Source organism: Nannobrachium achirus, assembly GCF_963921795.1.
Source record: "Nannobrachium achirus genome assembly, chromosome: 16".
NCBI classification, from domain to species: domain Eukaryota; kingdom Metazoa; phylum Chordata; class Actinopteri; order Myctophiformes; family Myctophidae; genus Nannobrachium; species Nannobrachium achirus.
Window position 1 is genome coordinate 33,677,737 of NC_137823.1, and position 21,404 is coordinate 33,699,140.

General features: G+C 42.7%; 1 protein-coding gene across 3 annotated transcripts in view; it reads left to right on the forward strand.

The window, feature by feature from the left end:
* Window positions 1-21,156, forward strand: part of ccdc85cb (coiled-coil domain containing 85C, b) — a 76,325-nt gene extending 55,169 nt beyond the window's left edge. Inside the window, exons 3-7 of one of the 3 annotated variants that reach the window (XM_080745302.1) lie at window positions 2,906-2,947; window positions 8,378-8,479; window positions 15,259-15,351; window positions 16,259-16,357; window positions 18,262-21,156. In XM_080745302.1, coding sequence (XP_080601428.1) covers window positions 2,906-2,947; window positions 8,378-8,479; window positions 15,259-15,351; window positions 16,259-16,357; window positions 18,262-18,351 — 426 coding nt within the window. In that variant the 3' untranslated portion in view covers window positions 18,352-21,156. The remainder of the gene's footprint in view (window positions 1-2,905; window positions 2,948-8,377; window positions 8,480-15,258; window positions 15,352-16,258; window positions 16,358-18,261) is intronic. The other 2 variants (XM_080745303.1, XM_080745304.1) reach the window with 2 other exon arrangements.
* The last annotated feature ends 248 nt before the right edge of the window (window positions 21,157-21,404 follow it).

The following is a 21,404-nucleotide window of genomic DNA, read 5'->3' on the forward strand; positions in this document are numbered from 1 at the left end:
CGCGCTGTGAGCTTGTAGATCTGCTATTTTTCAATAGTTAAAGCATAAAATAATGGTTCAAATCTAAAAAATGAGCTGTGAAAGCGACAGCCACAGCGGAGGCTGTGCGAGTGGAGGGGAGAAGATGACACTTCCAGTTCACCTGGAGGTCACTTCTTGGCTTGACGTGTTGTTTATAAATGGAGTATGACCGTCTGTGTGGAGCGATGACCAGTGATGTGTGTGTGTGGAGTGTAAACGATGATCATTGACAAGGTTCTCTATTTGGGTTGTGATTTATTTTGCCTCTTTGAAATGTATTCATACGTATATATATATATATATATATATATATATATATATATATATATATATATATGGAGTAGGGCATTCACCAAATATTTGAATATTCGGCATTGTTCACCGAAGTCGAATATTCGCTTAACGCTTATTTTTCTTTTCTTATTGTTTTCTCTTTAAAAAATATATAGTTTATAAAGGTTGCATGGCTAGATAGGAAGTCATGAGAATGAGTTGTCAATTTTTAGGCTGTGGCCCCCAAAATAAACATAATTTGAACTGGGGACTCCCACCCTGACAAGCACTTGGAATTGTAGGTATTACATTTAATGTGACTCGGTTCCGCGGGTTCATGCTCACAACGCCTCGCAACGCGAGGCATTGTGAGCATGTAGATCGGCTATTTTCACAATGTTCGCCTCTTGCTTACTTAATATTTGACAGTTTGGCCAGTCCTGTCGAATATTCGACTATTCGAATACTTGAATAATTTGAATAATTTGAATACTAAAAATCACTATTCGTGAATGCCCTAATATGGAGAGAGCATAAATACTGAGTTATAAAAATAGGTTGTACCTCAACAATGGGATTCCTCAGTGGAGTGCTAACCCCAAAATCCAGTATATCAAAAACAGGAATCAAAATCTCAGCACATCCCATATTTCAAGTCAATGGAGGACAAAGTACTCCTCACATTTACACTTTTTAGTGCGGTTGCTATAGCAACACACTATTGTGCTAGGTCCAAGATCTTTTTTTGCCAGCAAATTTAACCTGCTTTTTGTTAACATTTGCACAACAGAAAAGTTGAGCGTTTGGTCATGCTTCACTCGACATCACAATATATAATATAAATCAGGGGTCTTCAACAGGGGGTCTGGGACCCCTACATATTCTGAGTACTGTAGCCAAAAATAGCAGACTACAAGCTCACAACGCCTCGCGCTGCGAGGCGTTGTGAGCTTGCAGATCGGCTATTTTCGGCAAAGAGCTCTGGTGTAGAGGGGAAAAAGAACAGACTAAGTGCAGAGTTAAGGTCAAGTTTATTAGGTAATGACGGCTCAAGTGGTTAAATATCTGAAAATACAAATTGACATGAATCCAAAATACACGGATGATCGTGCTGTCAAACAATGAAACCTTATGGAATCTATGATAAGGTAGTGGGGGTCCCTGCTTGAAACCTGAATACGTTGAAGACCCCTGATATAAATGGTAAAACGTGATTCATTTCCCAGTGGATTGCTCGCGATTTGCGCCAGTACAACGTGCGCTTGCAATTTTCCAGAACCTTTTCTATTTTTTTTGGCACACATCAATAAACGTACGCGTTTCGGCCAAGAGCCTTCATCAGGGCATTAACATATCATACTGTAGATTCAACTCACGTTGAAGTAACTGCATTGTATAATGTGTGCTGGAACTGTCTTTCTCTAGCTATTCGAAGATATTTTTTCCATTACCGTATGTGACTCACCTGGTTTCAACTCAAGAAGCAGTTACATGGATTAGTATTCGAAAGTCTTTGTTTCTCTTTTCTTATGCTTCTTTTTTTGCCCAATTATCGCTTGGCAGATTCATGACCCAGTGAGTAGGCAAAAGTGCACGTGGGCGGACACGAAACCCCAGTGATCCAAGTAATTATCTCAGAAGCGCTGCAATTAGGAGCTACGCGTTGTCTTAGTGCGTTAATGTCAGGTATCTAATATTAACCCATTTAGGCCTAGAATTATTGAATGCTTTAACTATTGAAAAATAGCAGATATACACGCTCCGCTGCGAGCTTGTAGATCTGCTATTTTTTGAAAAGTTTATGATTTGTTTTTGCAACTCTTTGAATATATCTAACATTTGTAACTCAAATATTTGCTTCTGGGTGGTCCCTGGAACAACATATTTTGAGATGGGGGTCCGCGGCCAAATACATGTAATTTTGGGGGTCCTTGACATGAAAAAGTTTTAGGACCACTGATTTAGAGGAAGGATTTAGATGTCGGGTCAAAGATATTCAAAGACTTTTTCAAAAATAGCAGATCTACAAGCTTGCAGCGCGGCACTCGGTGCCGTGCTGTGAGCTTGTATATCTGCTGTTTTTCAATAGTTAAAGCATAAAATAATGGTTAAAGTGGTTCAAATCTAACGCGACTCCAGGTCTTTGAGAGTTAACCTCGTTTTTGAGATGACACCGCTTTTAAAAAGCATAGCTCCACTGAATATTGATTTTGAATCACTGTGGTAGGCACAGAGAAACCAGCTGTGATTTCAAGCAATGCGGTGTACACTTAAAATGATTACCAGCTCCATGCTGGGAAAGGCACGCACTCCATAAGGTAATATTTGCAAAGGTGCGTGTGGTGCAAAAGTGTTACAGAGAAGTATCTGTAAAATAAACAACTTGAACGTGATGATTAAACCCTGACGTCAGTAGTGTCGTCTTTTTTTTCTTCATTTACAGTAACTTTGAGTGCTTTGCCTCAAACTATCAAGTGTTACACATGCATACTGTCATCCACAATGTTTTACTTTTCAGCAACTTGGCCACTGGACAGTTGCTACCACACCAGAGTAACCATTAACGGATAACTAAGTCCAAGAACAGACCAATATTTTTTTCTCTCCACAGGCTTATAGCCGGTATAGCTTATCACAGATACCATCCAAGAAGGTAACTTTCTCCTGTATGTAACTGACTTTCTGACTTTTCTTGAAACGCTACTCTGCTGAGCTCAATGAAGCCTTCCTCTTTGTTTCCCTTGTTCTGCAAGTCTGTATGTCTTTCCGGTGATGGGACTTTTCACAGCTGTTGGCTTGCTGCAAGAACACGCGGACGGTGTCTTTTAATCTGCTGCAAGCATGCAAAATAAACAAAATGCACCGGGGTGGCACCAGCTGTGAGTGGCCTTCGTCTTGGCAAGGTGCCTTCTATTTGTTCCCGGTGCTATTCTGCCGAGCACAGCACACAGTGGGGTGGCTTGGTGCAAGGTAGCCTGTAGGTGAATGGATGCTAGATTGTGCTTCGGTGCATGAACGGCACTCGCTTGTCCAGGCTTGTCGGGACGTCTGGTTGGGCTGAATAATTTAAAGTACGTGGCGGGTGGGATAGGTAGATCCCAGCATCCATTATGCATGGCGGACAACTGGCACGAGGGTGTGTAATTGGATAATGTAGGAATTTATGAAATATTTATGAATGTTATCGTCGTCTTTTTCTATGTCATTCAGAAATGTTGTCTGTCTTGTTCCGAGCGAGACTTGAAATGAAGTTATCGGGGCCTGCTCTGGTTCATGTAATTGGGTGATACAAGTGGTGCATTTGTTAGAATATTATTACTGTAGTAACATATGACGTAGAGCATTCACGAATAGTGATTTTTAGTATTCAAATTATTCGACCTCAAAGTATTCGAATAGTCGAATATTCGACAGGACTGGCCAAACTGTCAAATATTATAAGTAAGCAAGAGCCGATCTACATGCTTGTTGCGAGGCGTTTTGAGCATGTAGATCTGCGGAACCGAGTCACATTAAATGTAATACCTACAATTCCAAGTGCTTGTCAGGGTGGGGGTCCCCAGTTCAAGTATGTTTATTTTGGGGGTCACGGCCTAAAAAGGTCTGAGAACCCCTGGTATAGAGCATTAACAAATTCATCCACAAGGGGCATTGACAACTAATTCTTATGACTTCCTATCTAGCCAAGCTTTATAAACTATATCTTTTTTAAAGAGAAAGAGAATGTCGAATAGTGACTTTGATATTCGAATATTCGAGTATTTGGTGAATGCCCTAATATGACGTGTACATTGCACACATACTATTTTACCTTTTATTCTGCAGTAGAAATTTCCCACGTCACCGTTATGCAAGAGCCTGTTTACTGGTGTGTCTCAACACTCACAGGTGATTTACAGCGGATTATCTGCCTCAATGGACCTATATATTACCTAACATCCCCACGTGGTGGAACTGGCATTGGAGTGAAGCCTTGTGTTGACCATGAAGGAAACAATAGCAGTTTATCAGAGGAATGTTGACCCTCCACACCAGCTCGTCTGATTGGTTAAAAAAAAACTATAGAGAAATGACGAACACAGAAACACATGGTTATAGGGATGGGATGATAAGCGATATTATCGTTTATCGTGATAATAAACACTCGCGATAATTGTATCGTGGAGATTTAATATATCGTGATATCGTCCTCCGTCATGCACTGGGATCAATTCACCTTTTATTTGCCGAGCTGCATATCCGGTACCACGTAAACCCTCTATAACTGGTAAAAGGTACTTATAATATACATACTTGATAAGTCTTTTTTTTTTTCACTCTCTTTCAAATGTCTTTGCCAAAAAATTGCCGATCTACAAGCTCACGACCTGTCGCGTTGCGACGGGTTATGAGCTTGTAAATCTGCAATTTTTTGGCAAACGTTCCGCCCCGGGATAATGGATTTGGATTATCGTGATAATATCGTAAATCGCGATTTCTTTTGTCACAATAATCGTGATATGACATTTTCATATCGTCCCATCCCTACATGGTTATGGACATAGGGGTGTGTGTGTGTGTGTGTGTGTGTGTGTACGCGCGCGCGTGCGGAGAATGTGTCGAAATGTGTAGCGCTTGGTGTGACATTCTCTTGCCGCTCTCTGGTACTCATCAACAAGAGAGTGCTCGGCGTGACTCGCAAAAGTTAATGATTTATATGACGGATTACCACCCATCCATTTACTGGAGCCAAATTGACCTTGCTGAAACTGTGCTCGGGAGATCTTAAAATGGCGAGAGGCAGATGAACAATGACTGAATTATTGACTAAGGCAGTGGTTCTCAACCTTTTCAGGGCGCGACCCCCAAAATAATCATATTGTAACTGGGGACCCCCACCCTGACGAACATTAAGAGTTGAGTCATTACATTTTGTATAACACGGTTTGTGAGGCGTTGTGAGCATGTAGATCTGCTATTTTCACAATTTCTGCCTCTAATATTTGGCCAATGTTTAATTTGTCATTTTGGGGGTATTAAAAAGTCTTTAAATTGTCACTTTAGAAATGTGCAGATACCCACTATAGACTTAAAATGTATGTTGGTGTGTTTACAGTTGAGTGAGAAAACAATGTTGCACATTAAGCTGATCATTTGGGGACCCCCCAAAATAATTTGTAGACCCACCTGGGGGTCCTGACATGTAGATCGGCTATTTTCACAATAGAACTGTGTTATACCAGTAAGACTCTCTAATCGGGAGATAAGCGACCGCCATGTCGCATACACAAACTTTACCATTACTAAGGCAATGGTAGCCAATCAGGAGGGAATATGGGAAATGGGACAGATGCATGTTGATGACATGACTTTAGAGTTACTGTGTACCGCTTTGCGTGATTTTAGGGCAAAATCTGTAGGAGCAGAGTCCAAAAATGTGTTGTGCAAGAATGGGCCTCATGGTGTCGCTAGAAGGGGCCATGTGAGAAATGAGGGGTGGAGGTTGTGGTTTGGCAGTGTGTGTGCAAAGTTTGGCATGGATGGGGGCAACGGTGGCGGAGATATGAGTAGGGCAAAAGTGTGACGTGACGTGTGCCGGACAGACAGACTGACAGCCGGTGGAGGTTTTGATAGTAACTGCGACCTGTCCAGTATGGGACTTACTCTTCTCCTAGTCTGGGATCACTTCACTTTTCGGGGTTTTATCTGGTCGGGAGCGGAAACCACAACACGTCATGTTGTAGTACTCAAAGACTACAATTTGGCCGGAAAGATCAAACCGGATTCAGTTTGAACCCAAAATAATTCCCCTGCCCTCAAGGACATACTTTTAGGGCCTACCTAATAAACCCTCTTGATGCGGAGTAGTTTTGCTTTTGAAAAATTCGTTTGGTGTGCATCTTTTGGTCCAACTCGTAGCGACTGGCAAGACTACACTAGGCTACTCAAGCATTTTAAAAAGGGATTGGGGAAACAAACGGGGGGAACCAAATCAAAGCGACGCCGCTTCTTCTAGTGGTTTCCGCTTTAGGCAGAAACCAAACGCCCTGTTGTGAAGGAACACCAGGCTTTCTCACAGAAAGCCTGGTGAGGCGAGGTTACTCTTCTCCACAGTCCATCAAACCATCATGGCTGCCCAGAAGGTGCTGGTGTTGCCCTCGACTCTGTCTGTCACGGCCGCATCATCCCCGGCCCCTCATAACTCAGACAGGAAATGGTGTGTGACGTCCGCGGCCTCCTTCCTGTCAGTGCCCGGAACATTGTGATGGATGGATGGATGGAGGGGCCGTGTGCTTTAGCCACGAGGAGAGCGCAGGGCCAACTGCCAGCCTGTCTGGCAGACAAATAACACTGTTTGTCTCCATCAGTGTCCCCAAGGTCAGCTCGGGGAAGTCGGCAGGGATGGGACGATATGAAAATGTCACATCACAGTTACTGTGACAAAAGAAATCGGGATTTACGATATTATCGCGATAATCAATTATCCTGGCGTGGAACATTTGCCAAACAAATGGCAGATCTACAAGCTCACAGCGTGTTGTGAGCTTGTAGATCGGCTATTTTTTGGCAAATACATTTGATAGAGTGAAAAATAGACTGTATCAAGTATGTATATTATAAGTACCTTTTACCTATTATTGAGAGTTTAAGTGGTACCGGATATGCAACTCTGCAAATAAAAGGTGAATTGATCCCAGTGCATGATGGAGGACGACATCACGATAAATTAAATCTCTGCGATACGATTATCGTGAGTGTTTTTTATCACGATAAACGATAATATCGCTTATCGTCCCTACAATCCCTAATCAGTGACCCATGCAAGGTCAGCTCAGGGAGGTTAGCAGACAAGTTTGTCCAGGAGTGGCGGTTAGTTCAGTGGAAGGCGTTTTTCAAAAGTCTCAATTACAGTAGGTGATGGCAAGGTTAAGGCGATCCTGCCTGGCATGATTCATGAATGCAATTTTGTTTTGGTTTTCTGTGTCGTCTGCTGTATTTCAACCAGTGATACCCCCAGCAAATTGCCTTTTAATTCCCTGGCCTAGACTGAGCAAATTTACGTCATAGTATTACGCTTTCACACGGGTGGACTTAATCTTGTGATGCTATTATTTGCCCACACAAAACCATACAGTGACAGACCGTGTCGTCTGTCAAACCTGAGGACAAAACCCAAGCCGCCTGCAGAAAGGACACAGTGATTGCAGGCTGATTTATACTTAAATTAAGCATATAGCCGGTGAGACGATTGAGGCCGTGGATCGGGAATGCTTAAGAAAAGATCAGGAAGTGCCAACGGAAGAATGAGAAAAGGTTAGAGGAACAATGAGAGACGCAGTCGAAGCAGTGACGTGTGCAAAGGCAGGGGGGTAATGTCGCTTTTAGACTACAGTATCTCTCTCTCACACACACACACACACCCACCCACGGATCTCATTGGGTTATTTATAGCCCAATCTCTTCCAGGCATCACATGCGTAGCAGCCCGCGCGCACAGCAAGCGCCGGTACGTGACATGAGAAATGTCATAAGGATCCGTGGTGTTGCTGTGTCACTGCCTATACAGGAGGGAGCGAGGCTACATGTTGCCCCCAGGGACACGTGGTCTTCTGGCTGCAAATAAGGCTGAATCTCAGGGACACTGTCAACTGGATTCTCTCCACGATCCCACGACGTGATACAATCCAGTGCGGTGACACTTGAATTCGCTCAATGAAGTTTAGAGCAGTGGTTCTCATACTTTGTTTTATGTCAAATTGATATGTGTTTGGCTGCGGAGTCCAACCCTGATCTGAAGATGTTTTATGCCAGGCTTGTGTTGTCAGCTTGCCTTCTACAGTCCAGTAGGTGTGCTATTTTCAGTGATGAGATTGGTGTAGCGGGAAAAAGGAGGTGGTCAAGTATAGACCCCTGAGGGACCCCTGTCAACTAAGTACAGTATATAAGGGTTTAACTGGTTAAAACAAATGTGAACCATGAATCAGGAAAAATGAAACATGATTGGGGTGTGTGTGTCTGTTGACTCAAGCTCCGAACTGTCTTCAACAGATGTGGCAGTAACATGTTCAATCTTTGTGTCTCTGTGTGTGTGTGTGTACTGTAGCAGTGTAACCCAGGTGACCTGCGTGCCCTGAGGAAGGGGACCCTCTACCATTCAGAGTCCCAGCTGTCCTCGCTGCCCCAACGCCAGGACAACATGCACATGGTGAGACATGCACACACACATCATTAATATCTACAAGTTTAAGTGAACACACACAGACATTGATGCAACAAAATACAACATCAAAAAACTTTTTTGCCATGTAAATATATTTCCCCTCTGGGATGAATGAAGCGCCTTTCAGACGGAGCGCGTTCGCCGCATCCTAGTAATTCATTTTCAGTGAGAGGCGGTGGTTATTTTGGCCGTGCGGAGATGTTTAGGGGCGGCAAGGCGAGCGTGACATCCCTGCACGCGTGCTCGTTCGTGCATGCGTACATGGGCGGCGAGAGCTGGATTTTGGTCATCTTTGTGAAATATTGTGCGCGTTTACTCGCTGAGCGAGTGTGTTTGTGTCTCTCAAAGAATGCTGGCGATTATTAAATGTAAACAACATTGAACTCGATGGACAGTTGGCGCCACATTATTTTCAACAGTGGACGTCCCTTTCACTTTCTCTAATTTTGATTAGGCCTTAAGTTGTAAGTTGCTTTGTGTTTATTTTTATATCTATCAATGTTTGTTTATTATTATTTATTTTAATCAAATCTATATATTATTTTTTTAAATGTTGCACTTTTTGCCTGAATATCGACGGTCAAAACAGTTGGCATTGGACGCAGTATCTGACTTTGTTTGGGCTCTAATGGTTATGCATCACCGATGAGCACCTGGGATGTGGTTCTGCATACTGCAGGCATCATCAACACTATTTTTAATGTCTCTGCAATAAGACATTAAGGTCATTAAAGGGGAAGACCACCCATTTTCAATATTGAAATATGTCATTAATATACCTTAGAGGAGTTGTGTGGAAATCTGTGTTGTCTAGAACTGGAGGATTGATTTTGGGATTTGTATTGTAAAGTACAATGTTTGATGTCATCAAGTTGTAATTTACAATACAAACCCCAAAATCAATCCTCCAGTTCTAGGCAACACAGAAGGGGGGAACTTTTTTTCTATTTCCACACAACTCCTCTAAGGTATATTAATGACATATTTCAATATTGAAAATGGGTGGTCTTCCCCTTTAAGTTGTACTTGTAACCATAGTGGCAAAAAGCGAACCCCCTCCAGTCTCCTCTCCACCAACAAACACATTGCCAGTGCGCTCTGTGATAAAAGTGTTTCCATAGCACTTTATTGTATACGTTTTGGATTTTGTTTCATTTGCGCTGTTGCATGTAAACAAACAGAGACAGATGTGTATACACGCACACCATGGCTATGTCAACACACACAGGGAAAACTGCACACACACACGCACACACACTCTAACAGTAGCCAGGAGTTCATAGGGCGCAGCTGTGCTTTCCCCCCCAGCTTGTGCACAGTGGAATCAAGTCAAGTCAGTTCTAATTCACTTTATTTCTAACTCTCCAATTACACCTCCACAGGCTGCCAGCCGTGCCAGGCTCTCTGTCTCTCCTACGCACGGCAGGAAGTCTAGTGAAACGCACACACACACGCACACAGAGAGAGACAGAACGAGAAAGAGAGGGAGGGAGACGGAAGGATAGTGGGTGGGTAGAGGAGCAGGGATGAAGAGGAGAGAGGGGGACGTAAGGGCACAAAAGAAGGGAGAGAAATTGAAGGAGACAGAGAAGCGGGAGAAAGAGTAACTAAAGACAGAGAGAGAGAAATTGAAAGCGTGCGAGTCAGTCTACGCTTCTCTCCCTCCAGGCTTATGGTCCTCTCTCTCCAGCCCCCCCGGAGCCCGTTTGAACTGAATCCCACTATGAAAGTAATTATCCTCTCGGAATCCACGGCCACCCCTGACCCTGCCCGTGTCTGGGGAGGAGAGGCCGGGTAATTGTTTTCCTGACTGTTTAAAGGAGGCGATGCCACTGCCCAGAGGACTCCCCTCTATACAAGAAAATCAATATTGTGTTTTAATCACAGGCTGGCCTACGCTGTGTAAAGCCCATAGAGTCAAACAACTCCTCCGCCAAGGGTGTTCAGATCATTCACGGTTTCCGACAAGCTTTTTGGACTTTGACCGTGGAGGGTGGGGGTGTGGGTCCGTTCAACGTGGATGGCGGTTAAGCCTCGGTTATACTTAGTTGCGTGCCAGTCAGTAACTGGCAGATCTGCAAGCTCACGAATGTGGCGCGTTGTGAGCTTATATATCTGCTATTTACGGCATGCAACACCAGCTTCCAGCCTGACCTATAAATCAGGTTTTATGCGTCGGGCAAAACCGTCTCAACGCTCACCTCCCTGCTTCTGCGTCATCTGTCACTGTGATTCACGAGTGCAAGAACGTTGTAGAACGTCCTGTTCTTTCATCAGAGCTAGTGGCGACCCAACAGTTGATTAAGAAGATGATTTATATTGAAAGGTACGCGTGTGTACAGTACATGCCTACGCATTCCATTGTTGGCAAGCCAATCTTTTGCGTGTATGATATAGCCCAGTTTTGATTTGATTTTCAGGGTTGATGCTGACATTTTGACTCAAATTGTAAAACAAATAAAAGTGAAAGAGAAGATCCGATTTGTTTCAAGGTAGCCTCAGGATCCAGACTTTTCAAGAAAGAAAAGCCTGGCATAGCGCCCCTGTAACTGTGGCTCACGACATTTTAACCCATTTAGAACGGGTACATTATATTGTGTATCATTATTTTATGCTTTAACTATTAAAAAATAGCAGATATACAAGCTTGTAGATCTGCTATTTTTGAAAAATCTTGAAATTTTTCATTTTGACCCGATTCTACAAGTGTCTTTTGAATCCTTCTAAGGTTTTTGGAAAAACCTATGTTTCTATGTCAGCAATCTGGCCAGCCATCGTCAAAGAAAAGGTCCTTTTCACTTAACTGGAGCTCAGTTAGTCTGTTCTTGAGAGACTACTATGTCAGTGGTTCTCAAACCTTTTCATGTGAAGGACCCCCAAAATGATATGTATTTGGCCACGGACCCCCATCTCAAAATATTTAGTTCCAGGGACCACCCAGAAGCAGAATTTGAGTTACAAATGTTCGCTTAAAAAAGACATCTATTCAAAGATTTGCAAACATTTTCACAACTTTTTCAAAAATAGCAAATCTACAAGCTTGTCTGCTATTTTTCAATAGTTAAAGCGTTAAATAGGCCTAAATAGGTATATAAAATATATGTAGCTGTTCGGATATCATATTTTACTTCAGTATTGTTCATGTGAACTGGTTTGTTTAGGTTTATCCATTATAATTATAAAATCGCTATGATTTATCACTCGTTTTCCACCGCGGATCACTTCCTCATTTACTCAAAGCGGACAGCAGCAGGAGTCATGTACCCCCGCCGCGTCCATTCCGAGACGCCGGAGGAGCCTATGAGATCTGTCGGGGCCATAGAACGTCCGCGTTAGGTTAGACTAGTTTCAAGGAGATCAAATGTAAGCTTTAAAATGTATTCCTGTTCAATAACCATGCTTGCACAAGTGAAATAGAGTTTGGTTACTACTGTACATTCATAGGTTTGCTATTTGTAGCATAATGTTTAAAGTTATAATATTGAAATAATGGTTCAAATAATCCATGGAGTGGGCAATATATACAGTACAAATATTAGCAGTCTCTGGCAGATTCTATTTGATCTCTCAGGATGATTAGAAACCAATGCACTTCCTCCGGCTCTGGTCCATTTGCTGTCCCCATGGCAACCTGTTCATTATGGGCTGTGTGATGATTGATTGGCTGCTTTCTGATGTGGCCTGAGTTCATCCATGCATGAGAGATGGCCCTTTTTGGAAGAGAGGGAGAGGGAGAGAGAGATGACAGAAAGGTGTATGTGCGTGTGTGTAAGAGAAGGTCAGAAGAAGAATAAAAACAACTGCTTGATGCTCATAAACACTCAACTATTTCTGTTCATTCATTGTGTGCTAAAACGACAAACCATTAATTATGACGAGCTGTTTTTCTTTTTTTCTTTTTTTTTTTGCCTTTACCTCCTAGCAGGCCTAAATCTGTGTCCGTTTTATTCAGGGACAACCATCCCCGACAATGTTGTAGTGCACACACTCATAGTCAAGATAGCCTGGAGCCGTCCAAATGCTTCTTCTGTACTTCACAGGCCAGGCCAGGAATGGAAATCCTAGCCTGTCCTCTGTTGCTGGTGGGACTGTTTGCACAGGACCAGCAGCGATTTACATACTTTTACTTCCAAGTTCAGTAGCTCACACACAGCTGTTGGAGACTTTGCCTCACTGCTGTAATGTGCACACATGCAGCGTGTGTCATCTTTAACAAAGGGCTTGGTGGTCACGCAAATTGTTGGTTATGACCCTTTAATTTTCTGCAACATGTACTCTTCCAAGATCTCTACATCAGCACGGTTGGGTGGAAACTGCCCCCCACATACACACACACACACACACACACACACACACACACACACACACACACGCTCAATTCCTTCCTGCAGAACTTGGATGACCCTTACTGTATGTTTGTGTATGAACTCTATTTTTACAATGGTTTGAACAGGTTATCAGCTGTTTACTGATAATAAGGAAAGTTAGGAAACAGTGACTTGACAAGGTGTAGACAGGCTATAATCATAGATATGATGTTGGTCAGTACAATATCGTCGTTGTCGGGTGGAAACCTTGTATCTCCAAGTTTCAAATTTGTCCGTTCTTTCGCAAAGTAAAGCATTGCTTTGTCATACAAGGCCGTTGCACAAAAGTAGTGAAAACAGCAGATCTACAAGCACACAACGCCTCGCGGTGCGAGGCGTTGTGTGCTTGTAGATCGGCTGTTTTCACCAGTTTAAATCATTTTTAAAATGATAAATGCAAAACGAACGGTTTTGGATTTACAAGGTTTTCACCCGACAATGACGATATACTATACTAGCCCTTACCCGTTCAAACATGTGTTCTCCGAATTATGTGCAGAGTTTGGGTTATGGGGTGTGCACAGTATATGAGGGATTGAATGTACTGTAGGAGTCTCAGAAGTAATGTTGGAGAACCCAGACGTATCAGTGATGTCAATCATCATCTCCAAATTTGGGCACTGTTTCGGCATGCGGCTGTTACCATGGCTGTTACCATGTCTGTCATCTCCAAATTTGGGCACTGTTTAGTGTCAGTGATGTCGGGTACATCAGACATCGGACAGACAGACATTTGCTTTTTTTATCGGTAAGATGGCCCAATATGCGGTGTTTGGGTGAAGAAAAAAGAGTTGAGCCGGAAGGCAAAGCTCTCTGTCTACCGAGCAATCTTCGTTGCTACTCTCGTCTCACCTATGGTCATGAAGTGTGGGTCATGACCGAAAGTATAAGGTTGCGGGTGCAACGGGGGAACGCCTCGGTATACTCCCTGAGGGAGTGGAGGAAGTTGCTTGGGATAAGGAAATCTGGAAGTCTCAGTTGGAACTGTTACCCCCACGACCCGATATCCATCCATCCATTGAAGATGGATGGATGGGTGAATAGTAAGTTAGCAAAGCATGTTTCAGGTCCAGCAATTATTTTTGCATTACCTGAGCATTGAGTGTCATGAGTTCTTTTCCACAGAGTTATTGGACTGGATGGGTACAGTACAGACTAGGCCCTCAAACAAGGACCTGTATGGGTCTGTATGTAGGAGGTGGAGGACACATGCATGGCTAGTGAGCAGAGAGAATTGAAGGCAGGCTAACAGAGCCATGAAACTGTGTCTAATGCACAGTCCTCCTGATGCCAGGTCACCCTGAATGGAGTCCATTGTGTGTGCCCCCACCCCAAGTTCTCTGTGTACCTCCAACAGAGAGCCACTGTCTGAAACTCACCAGGGAAGGGGTGTTGAGATGAGCCACCCCCCTCTCGGGGGTCCATTGATGGGCTCACTGCGTCCATCACGACAGGTTAAATCTTCACTTCATAAGGGTCGAGTACTAATAACATGAAAAGCTCTCCTAGAGATGCTACACACACCTTTTGCCACATGCTCTGTTAAGTGTGATTCTAACACATAGCCCTTGTGTAAGCATGGGCATAAACTTTGACCTTGTGCTGTGAGACCTTTGGCAGATTTGGGGAAACAAACAGAAAATGAATAGCACAGGTCCTGACCTACTCCTGATTTATCTACCATGTTTAATCCAGTTTTAATCCAGTTATCACGGTGACACCACCACGAATGCGTGTGTCTGGCCAGGGGTCTTTAACGTTTTCAGGCCAAGGACCCCTTAGTTGAGAGAGATGAAGCAGGCACCCCCACAACCTTATCATAGATTCCATATAGTTTCATTGTTTGGTAGCACAATCATCAGTGTATTTTGGATTCATGTCAATTTATGTTTTAAAATATTTAACCACTTGGAACCATCAATACTTAATAAACTTGACCTTTCACTCTGTACTTAGTCTGCTCTTTTTCCTCTCTACATTAAAGCTCTTTGCCGAAAATAGCTGATCGACTATTTTTGGCTAAAGTTCTCAGAATAAGGACGCTAGGGTTCAAGTGGTTAATATAAAAAAGTAGAAAAAAGTTTCTATCACTCAAAGATTTGGAGGACCTCCTGTAGTAACTCTGGGGACCCCCTGTTGAAGACCCCTGGTATAGACAAATCCACGGAGCAGCAATCATTACTGTAGTGTCAAGCGGCTCCGCTTCGCACCGCGACACCACAACTACACAGCGGCGGCCTGTGCATTCCTTATCTCTGTCGTGACCTTATCCCCACCATCTCTGTCTGCTATCACTACTACATACATGTACTTTCTCATGAACACTGTGACTATGACTGTAACACAAAAAAAACTCTCTCTCCCTCTCTCTCTCTCTCTCTCTCCCCCTCTGCTTAGGGCACTGGACGGCTTCCCACCAGTGAGTCCTCTCCTGCCACAGGTTACCTGTCCTGTGTCCAGAAGCCTGAGGCAGTGGTGCACGCCATGAAGGTATGATCGTGGGCAGGAGAATGATGGTCCGCTTTGCCTTCACTACACAAACATCCTTACAGTACCGGAGTAAAAGTACAAACCCTTTTCAGGATTTGTTAAACCTTTTTAGCAAATACCCGATCTAAAAGCTTAGAGACGATCTAGATAGAAGCTCACAAGAGGCTGACAAAGCTGATCTACAAGCTCGTATTTTTGAATATCTGCAGTTTAAAATAGGATTTAAGTGTGTTTTGTATTAATAATAATATAATTATATCTGCAAAATAACTATTAACTAAAGTTGTCAAATAATTATAGTGGAGTACATTTACCCTTGAGATGTAGTGGAGCCTCTGAGATGTAGTGGAGTAGAAGTGTTAATGATCAAAGTGAATAACCATTAAAGTAATGTATCTATGTTAACTACAAGACTAAAGTAGTCATGGATAATTATAGTCACCTGTGTACTGTCCACTCCCTATTTAAGGTTGTCCACTAGTGCCTTTTGCCTCACCATTATAAGCCCTTAATGTCTACCCTGCGGTTTTGTCACACACTCGTACCTGAACCTTGAACCTTACATTAATAATGTGTTGGTGAGAGAACGGGTTGAGAACAGACTCTTGTTCACACATCATTATCATGATGTACAGTAGTTTTCATGTGGCTCACATGCAGTGACATAAATACTTTGTTTTATATTTCTCAAAATGTACCAAAAAAACCCCCATCAAAATACCTCTAAAAGAATATCTTTTACACATTATTCATCAAAACATATTTACTGGTCCGCAGAATTGTGTATATTTTGAAAGACGTTTGAGGTTTTGCACATGATTTACTTTGTCAAATCAATCAAATGAATGTGTCAAAATGAGTACTGTACATGATTTCCTAATACGTGTTTGTGTGTCTCCATGGCCAGGTGTTAGAAGTCCATGAGAAGATGGACAAGCAGGTTCCTGAGGACTATGAGGAGGATCTCAGTGAGAAGGAGAAAGCCATCGTTCGAGAGATGTGCAATGTAAGTACAAATTCAAATCTCCCGTCTTCTAAGTATTCCTAAGCTGTTATTTTGTTGTTGTTGCTCGTTTTTTTCTTCAGATACTGTCAAAGCATGTCTTTGACACAGTTGCCATTGGATAAAGAAACATTTGAAAAGCCATTAGTAGTACTGTAGGTGTAAAGCAATGACACGTGGCATTGGAAAGTGAGGGGAAAGGGTCTGAAGACCTCTACTGTCTTGTGTCAGGAATGTGTTGCTTCGTGAAGAAGGCTACAAAGGGGCCTTTTCCACCGGCAAAGAACCGGTTCTGGTTCTTTCTCCCACCTATGGGATGAACCAGAGGTGAGCTTTTCCACCGAGAACCGGAGTTGGTTCCGAACCGTAAAAGTTGGTTCCGAACGGGAACCACAAAATCCTTGGTTCCTCTGGTTCAGTCATGGTTCAATCTGGTGGAAACGCAAGCCGGTTCGCAAGAACGAACCAAGGTTCCAAGAAAGTTGAACTGGTTCTGGAACCGGTTCTTTGCCGGTGGAAAAGGCCCCTAAGTGTCCTCATCATAGTGTCCTCTGCAAGTATGTCTGTCAGTCGATCTGTCCTTCATTCAAATCAGATTACAGCAGCTTCTTGAGGTCACCGTCATTAATAAAGAAGCCACGTTTGGGGCAGGCAGGGAACAACACTTGTGGTAGCAGTGGTCTGTGAGTCCCCCCACACACCCAGACCACTTGTGCCGCCGAGGGAGCTGTAATTGGAGGCCCTAACGAGAGGCTAGTAGTTGAGCTGTCAGAGCAATTACACTGAAGAGGCAGGGAAAAGAGCACCCTCCTCCTCCCCCCTTCTATACAAGCCCTTCCTCCATTCTTTTCCCCTCCATCCATCCACCCACTCCCCTCCCCTGTCCCTCTGTCATCTCTGTGGTGCTGAAAGGGGCCGGCCCCTGGATAAAAGGTTTACTGATTAGACGTGAGAGAGAAAGAGAGCGCGAGAGATGGGCTATCAGGAGGTATGCAACAGGCCCGGAATCTCTGGAGCACGCCACAATGGCACCTCTGTAATATCACTGGGGGTCTCCCCCCGGGGGCCCCACTTCTTTCACAGAGAACCTTCGTACACGGAGGCCAGAGGACAGGGTTCTTTTCTTTTTATAGCATTTGTTCCACTTTTAGATAGGACAGTGTAGAGAGACGGGAAAACCGAGGGCAGAAAGAAGGGGAGATACAGTATGCGAGTCACGATGGGAATCTCATTCAAACTTTGGTCCTTGCGATTCACGGGGAGCACATAGTCAGTGCATTAGCTGGCTGAGCCACCAGGCACCCCAGAGCTCCTTCTTGGCTCAAAGAAGAAGAAAAAAAAAGTTTTACCTTTGAAGAGTTTCTGTCTTGATTTGGGTCTTACTCTCATCTATTTCACCACCCTTTGCTCTAGGGATGGGATGATATGAAAATTTCATATCAAGATTATTGTGACAAAAGAAATCGCGATATACGATAATTATCGCGATAATCAAAATCCATTATCCTGGGGTGGAACATTTGCAAAAAAATAGCCGATCTACAAGCTCACAACGTTGTGAACTTGTAGATCGGATATTTTTTTGGCCAAGACATTTGAGAGAGAGTGAAAAAGAAAATCAAGTATCAAGTACATATATTATAAGTACATTTTACCAATTATAGCGGGTTTAAGTGGTACCGGATATGCAGCTCGGCAAATAAAAGGTGAATTGATCCCAGTGCATGACGGAGGATGATATCACAATAATTGAAATCTCCACGATACGATTATCGTGACTGGTTTTTATCGCGATAAACGATAATATCGCGTATCGTCCCATCCCTACTTTGCTCTCCATCTACATATCTCACTCACTCACTCACCCTCTGACTCTCCTCTCTCTCTCTCTCCCCTCCTGGCCGCAGGTGGTGTGGAGAAAGCTCGGTGATGCAGCGGGATCAAAGCCATCCATAAGACAGCACCTCTCCGGGAACCAGTTCAAAGGGCCTCTGTAGCATGGCAACCAGAGAGAGAGCGAGAGAGCAGATATATTTACCAGAATACACCTCCTATGACTGCCTACACTACCCAACATGCCATGCTCTCTATACTGCCCACAATACCCAGCAAGCACTCCACCTCTCACACTGCATATTAAGACTGGACACGATAAAGCTCCAGGAATCCATACCACTCTACATACACATTTCTTTTGAACTGAAAAAGTGTTGACAATTGGCAGCTAGTTTCACTGATTTGCCACTTTCATCATTGATTTTGGGCCCTTTTGGCTACAGAACGATAATCTCTCCACAGCCCGGGAAACGCATCATACATAAGCTATAAACACAGAACAAATATACTGTAGTCCTTAAGATCCTAGCTATGTTACTTTGAGCTAGCGCTATTCCATGATCTCGTCGGTATAACTTATGAGGTTACTGGGGCTCTCATCATGCTAAGGCAACACTGTGGCGGTGATGTCAGAGAGGTTTTCATAGCACCTCCCATAGGCAACCTAGCCCTTTTCTGTCACCCACCTCGCCCCCTAGTGGTCAATGAGTATAACTAGCATTAGCATTTGAAAAGTGTTAACCAAGTGGAACCCACTGTGACCCTAGCGCCTTTTGCTCACGAGACGAGTATTAATACTGCAGTTTAGAGATCACTGTTAACTTGTGTATATTATGTATAAAACCATAGCACTACTTTGATGTTATTGTTGATTTTACTTCCATCTATTTTGTACTCTAGCGTGGCCATGTGATCAAAATATGTTTAGTTTGAAAAGCACATACACAACCGGACCATGAACAGGGTTTCTATGTTTGTTTTACTTTTTTTATTTTGTAATAACATCTTTTGCTCGATTGATCTTTTTTCCAAATACATTTAATACCATTATTCTTTCTCTTTTGTAAACTACAAATGTATCATGGTCATCCTAAACTAAACCATCTCGATGAGATAGAGGGACAGTTTTTCTTTTTCTTTTTTTTTTTCGTTCATGAATCGTCAAATTAAAACTGTATGCTGTGTGCATGCTCGACAATCATGTTCTCAGGTCGGGAGGGCTACAGCTTTACCTTCGCCCATCTGTGACTGGATTACTGTGTGTGTGTGTGTGTGTGTGTGTGTGTGTGTGTGTGTGTGTGTGTGTGTGTGTGTGTGTGTGTGTGTGTGTGTGTGTGTGTGTGTGTGTGTGTGTGTGTGTGTGTGTGTGTGTGTGTGTGTGTGTGTGTGCGGCATGTGCGTGCTCTGTATTACTGTACTTGTGGGGACATTTGGTCATCACGACTATAGTAGAATTTGAGAAACCGACATTGGCATGACCTTTTACCTGGTCCTCACAAGAGAAATTGTGGGTTAAGAGTTCCCTATTTAATTTTGTTTTGCTGTGATGTCGCACATCGAAAAATAGCGTCTCTACAAGCTTGTAGATCTTATTTTCAGTGATTTTCAATGCTGTCATAAAATGATGTTTCACAAGTATGGTAATACAGACGTGTGTGTGTGTGTGTGTAACAGTGGTCATGGAACTGTAGGGTCTGCCTGTGTTTTCTGTCTTAAATCCTGGTCAGAACACGGTTGCAGACCGCAGGAAGACATTTGCTGTGTCCATACACGATGGGTCTAAAAGATTCTCATTCATCTCGTCTAGTTCAGTTCAGTTATGAAATTGGTATGATTTCAACGTTTTTAAAAAATAAATATTTTATGAACCACTTTGACCCAGGTGTCCATATTTTCTTTTTTTCTCATTTTTTTCAAAAATGACAGATCTAACGGTAGATCTGCTATATTTGAATAGCAGAAGTATGAAATAGGGCTTAAGTGGTTAATAGTATTTTTTATTGCAATTTCAAGCGTAATCGTTTTTTAATGATGCCACGTTATGGATCCAGCAGCTGTGTTTCAGCAGGGGCATGTTTATGAAAGATAAATATTTTTGTTTGTTAATGAAAATGTGCGAGATATGTCTTCCCTTAGATGTCTTCGGGATAATAAAACTAACATTCTAAATGTGTATTCCTTGATGTCAAAATGAACAAGTACTGTTGGTCAAAAGTATTTATTGTCACTTTCAAATATAGCAATGGGAGGGCTAATACCTAATTTATAGTCTTTTGTATGACGGTACCAGTTGCCGACATGATAAGTTCTCTTCGGCAAATGACACCAACGTGCAATCGCGGATAAATCGAGCTTAGTTGGGGGGAGGAGGGTGCGCTAATTAATTGATGGTTTAAAGCTCTCCCATTTCCTGTTTAAGTTGTTCCAAATTAGAACATTTTTGTGAGGCTGCCGTCCAGGCACCTCCACTCCCTCAAATAGTGGGTCTAAAAAGCTAAGTACACACACAGTACTTCTCCTGAGTGTTAATTTAACTCGGAGTGAACAAATGTTATCAAATGGTCCCCCATTTGGTTAAATATGTACACATTGAGTTGTGATAAATTAACAATAAGGATTTTATCGTGTGTGGGTTGTCAAAGTGTCCTTTTTTCTAGGAACTGATTTGAAGCCATGATAACAAATGTTTGATTACTTTAAATGGCATTTGAGATGTGCCACATTTTCTCTGCATGATGTTTTGATTTGGAACCTGTTCTTTTTTATGTCTCTAGTACATTTTGATTTTCTGTATATGTATGAAAACCAGAATACAGAATCCTAGAATCTACAGCATAAATGTCAATTCCTGTAGTAACTAGAATGACTGTGTCACTTCTTTTCAACAAGAATCGCTGATATCAGATGGATATTGGTCTGTGAAAATAATTAAAACATGAAATAGGCCACTTTTAGCAAAAATAAAAACAAATTGGGAGAAAATAAACAGTTGTTTATGATATATTGAAGTCCTGTCTTTCATTAACGTGGAAAACACCTCAGTGTCAATTGCTCAGATGCAGAGGTGCGGGTGCTGGGATTTGATCCCTTGACCTTCTGATGATGAATCAAGAGCGTTTCAACTAACCTAATTGCTAACTAATGATGCATATACTTCAACGTTTTACTATGAAATGTTTTGGAGAGATTTTACTTTTAAATCTTGTATCTGAAA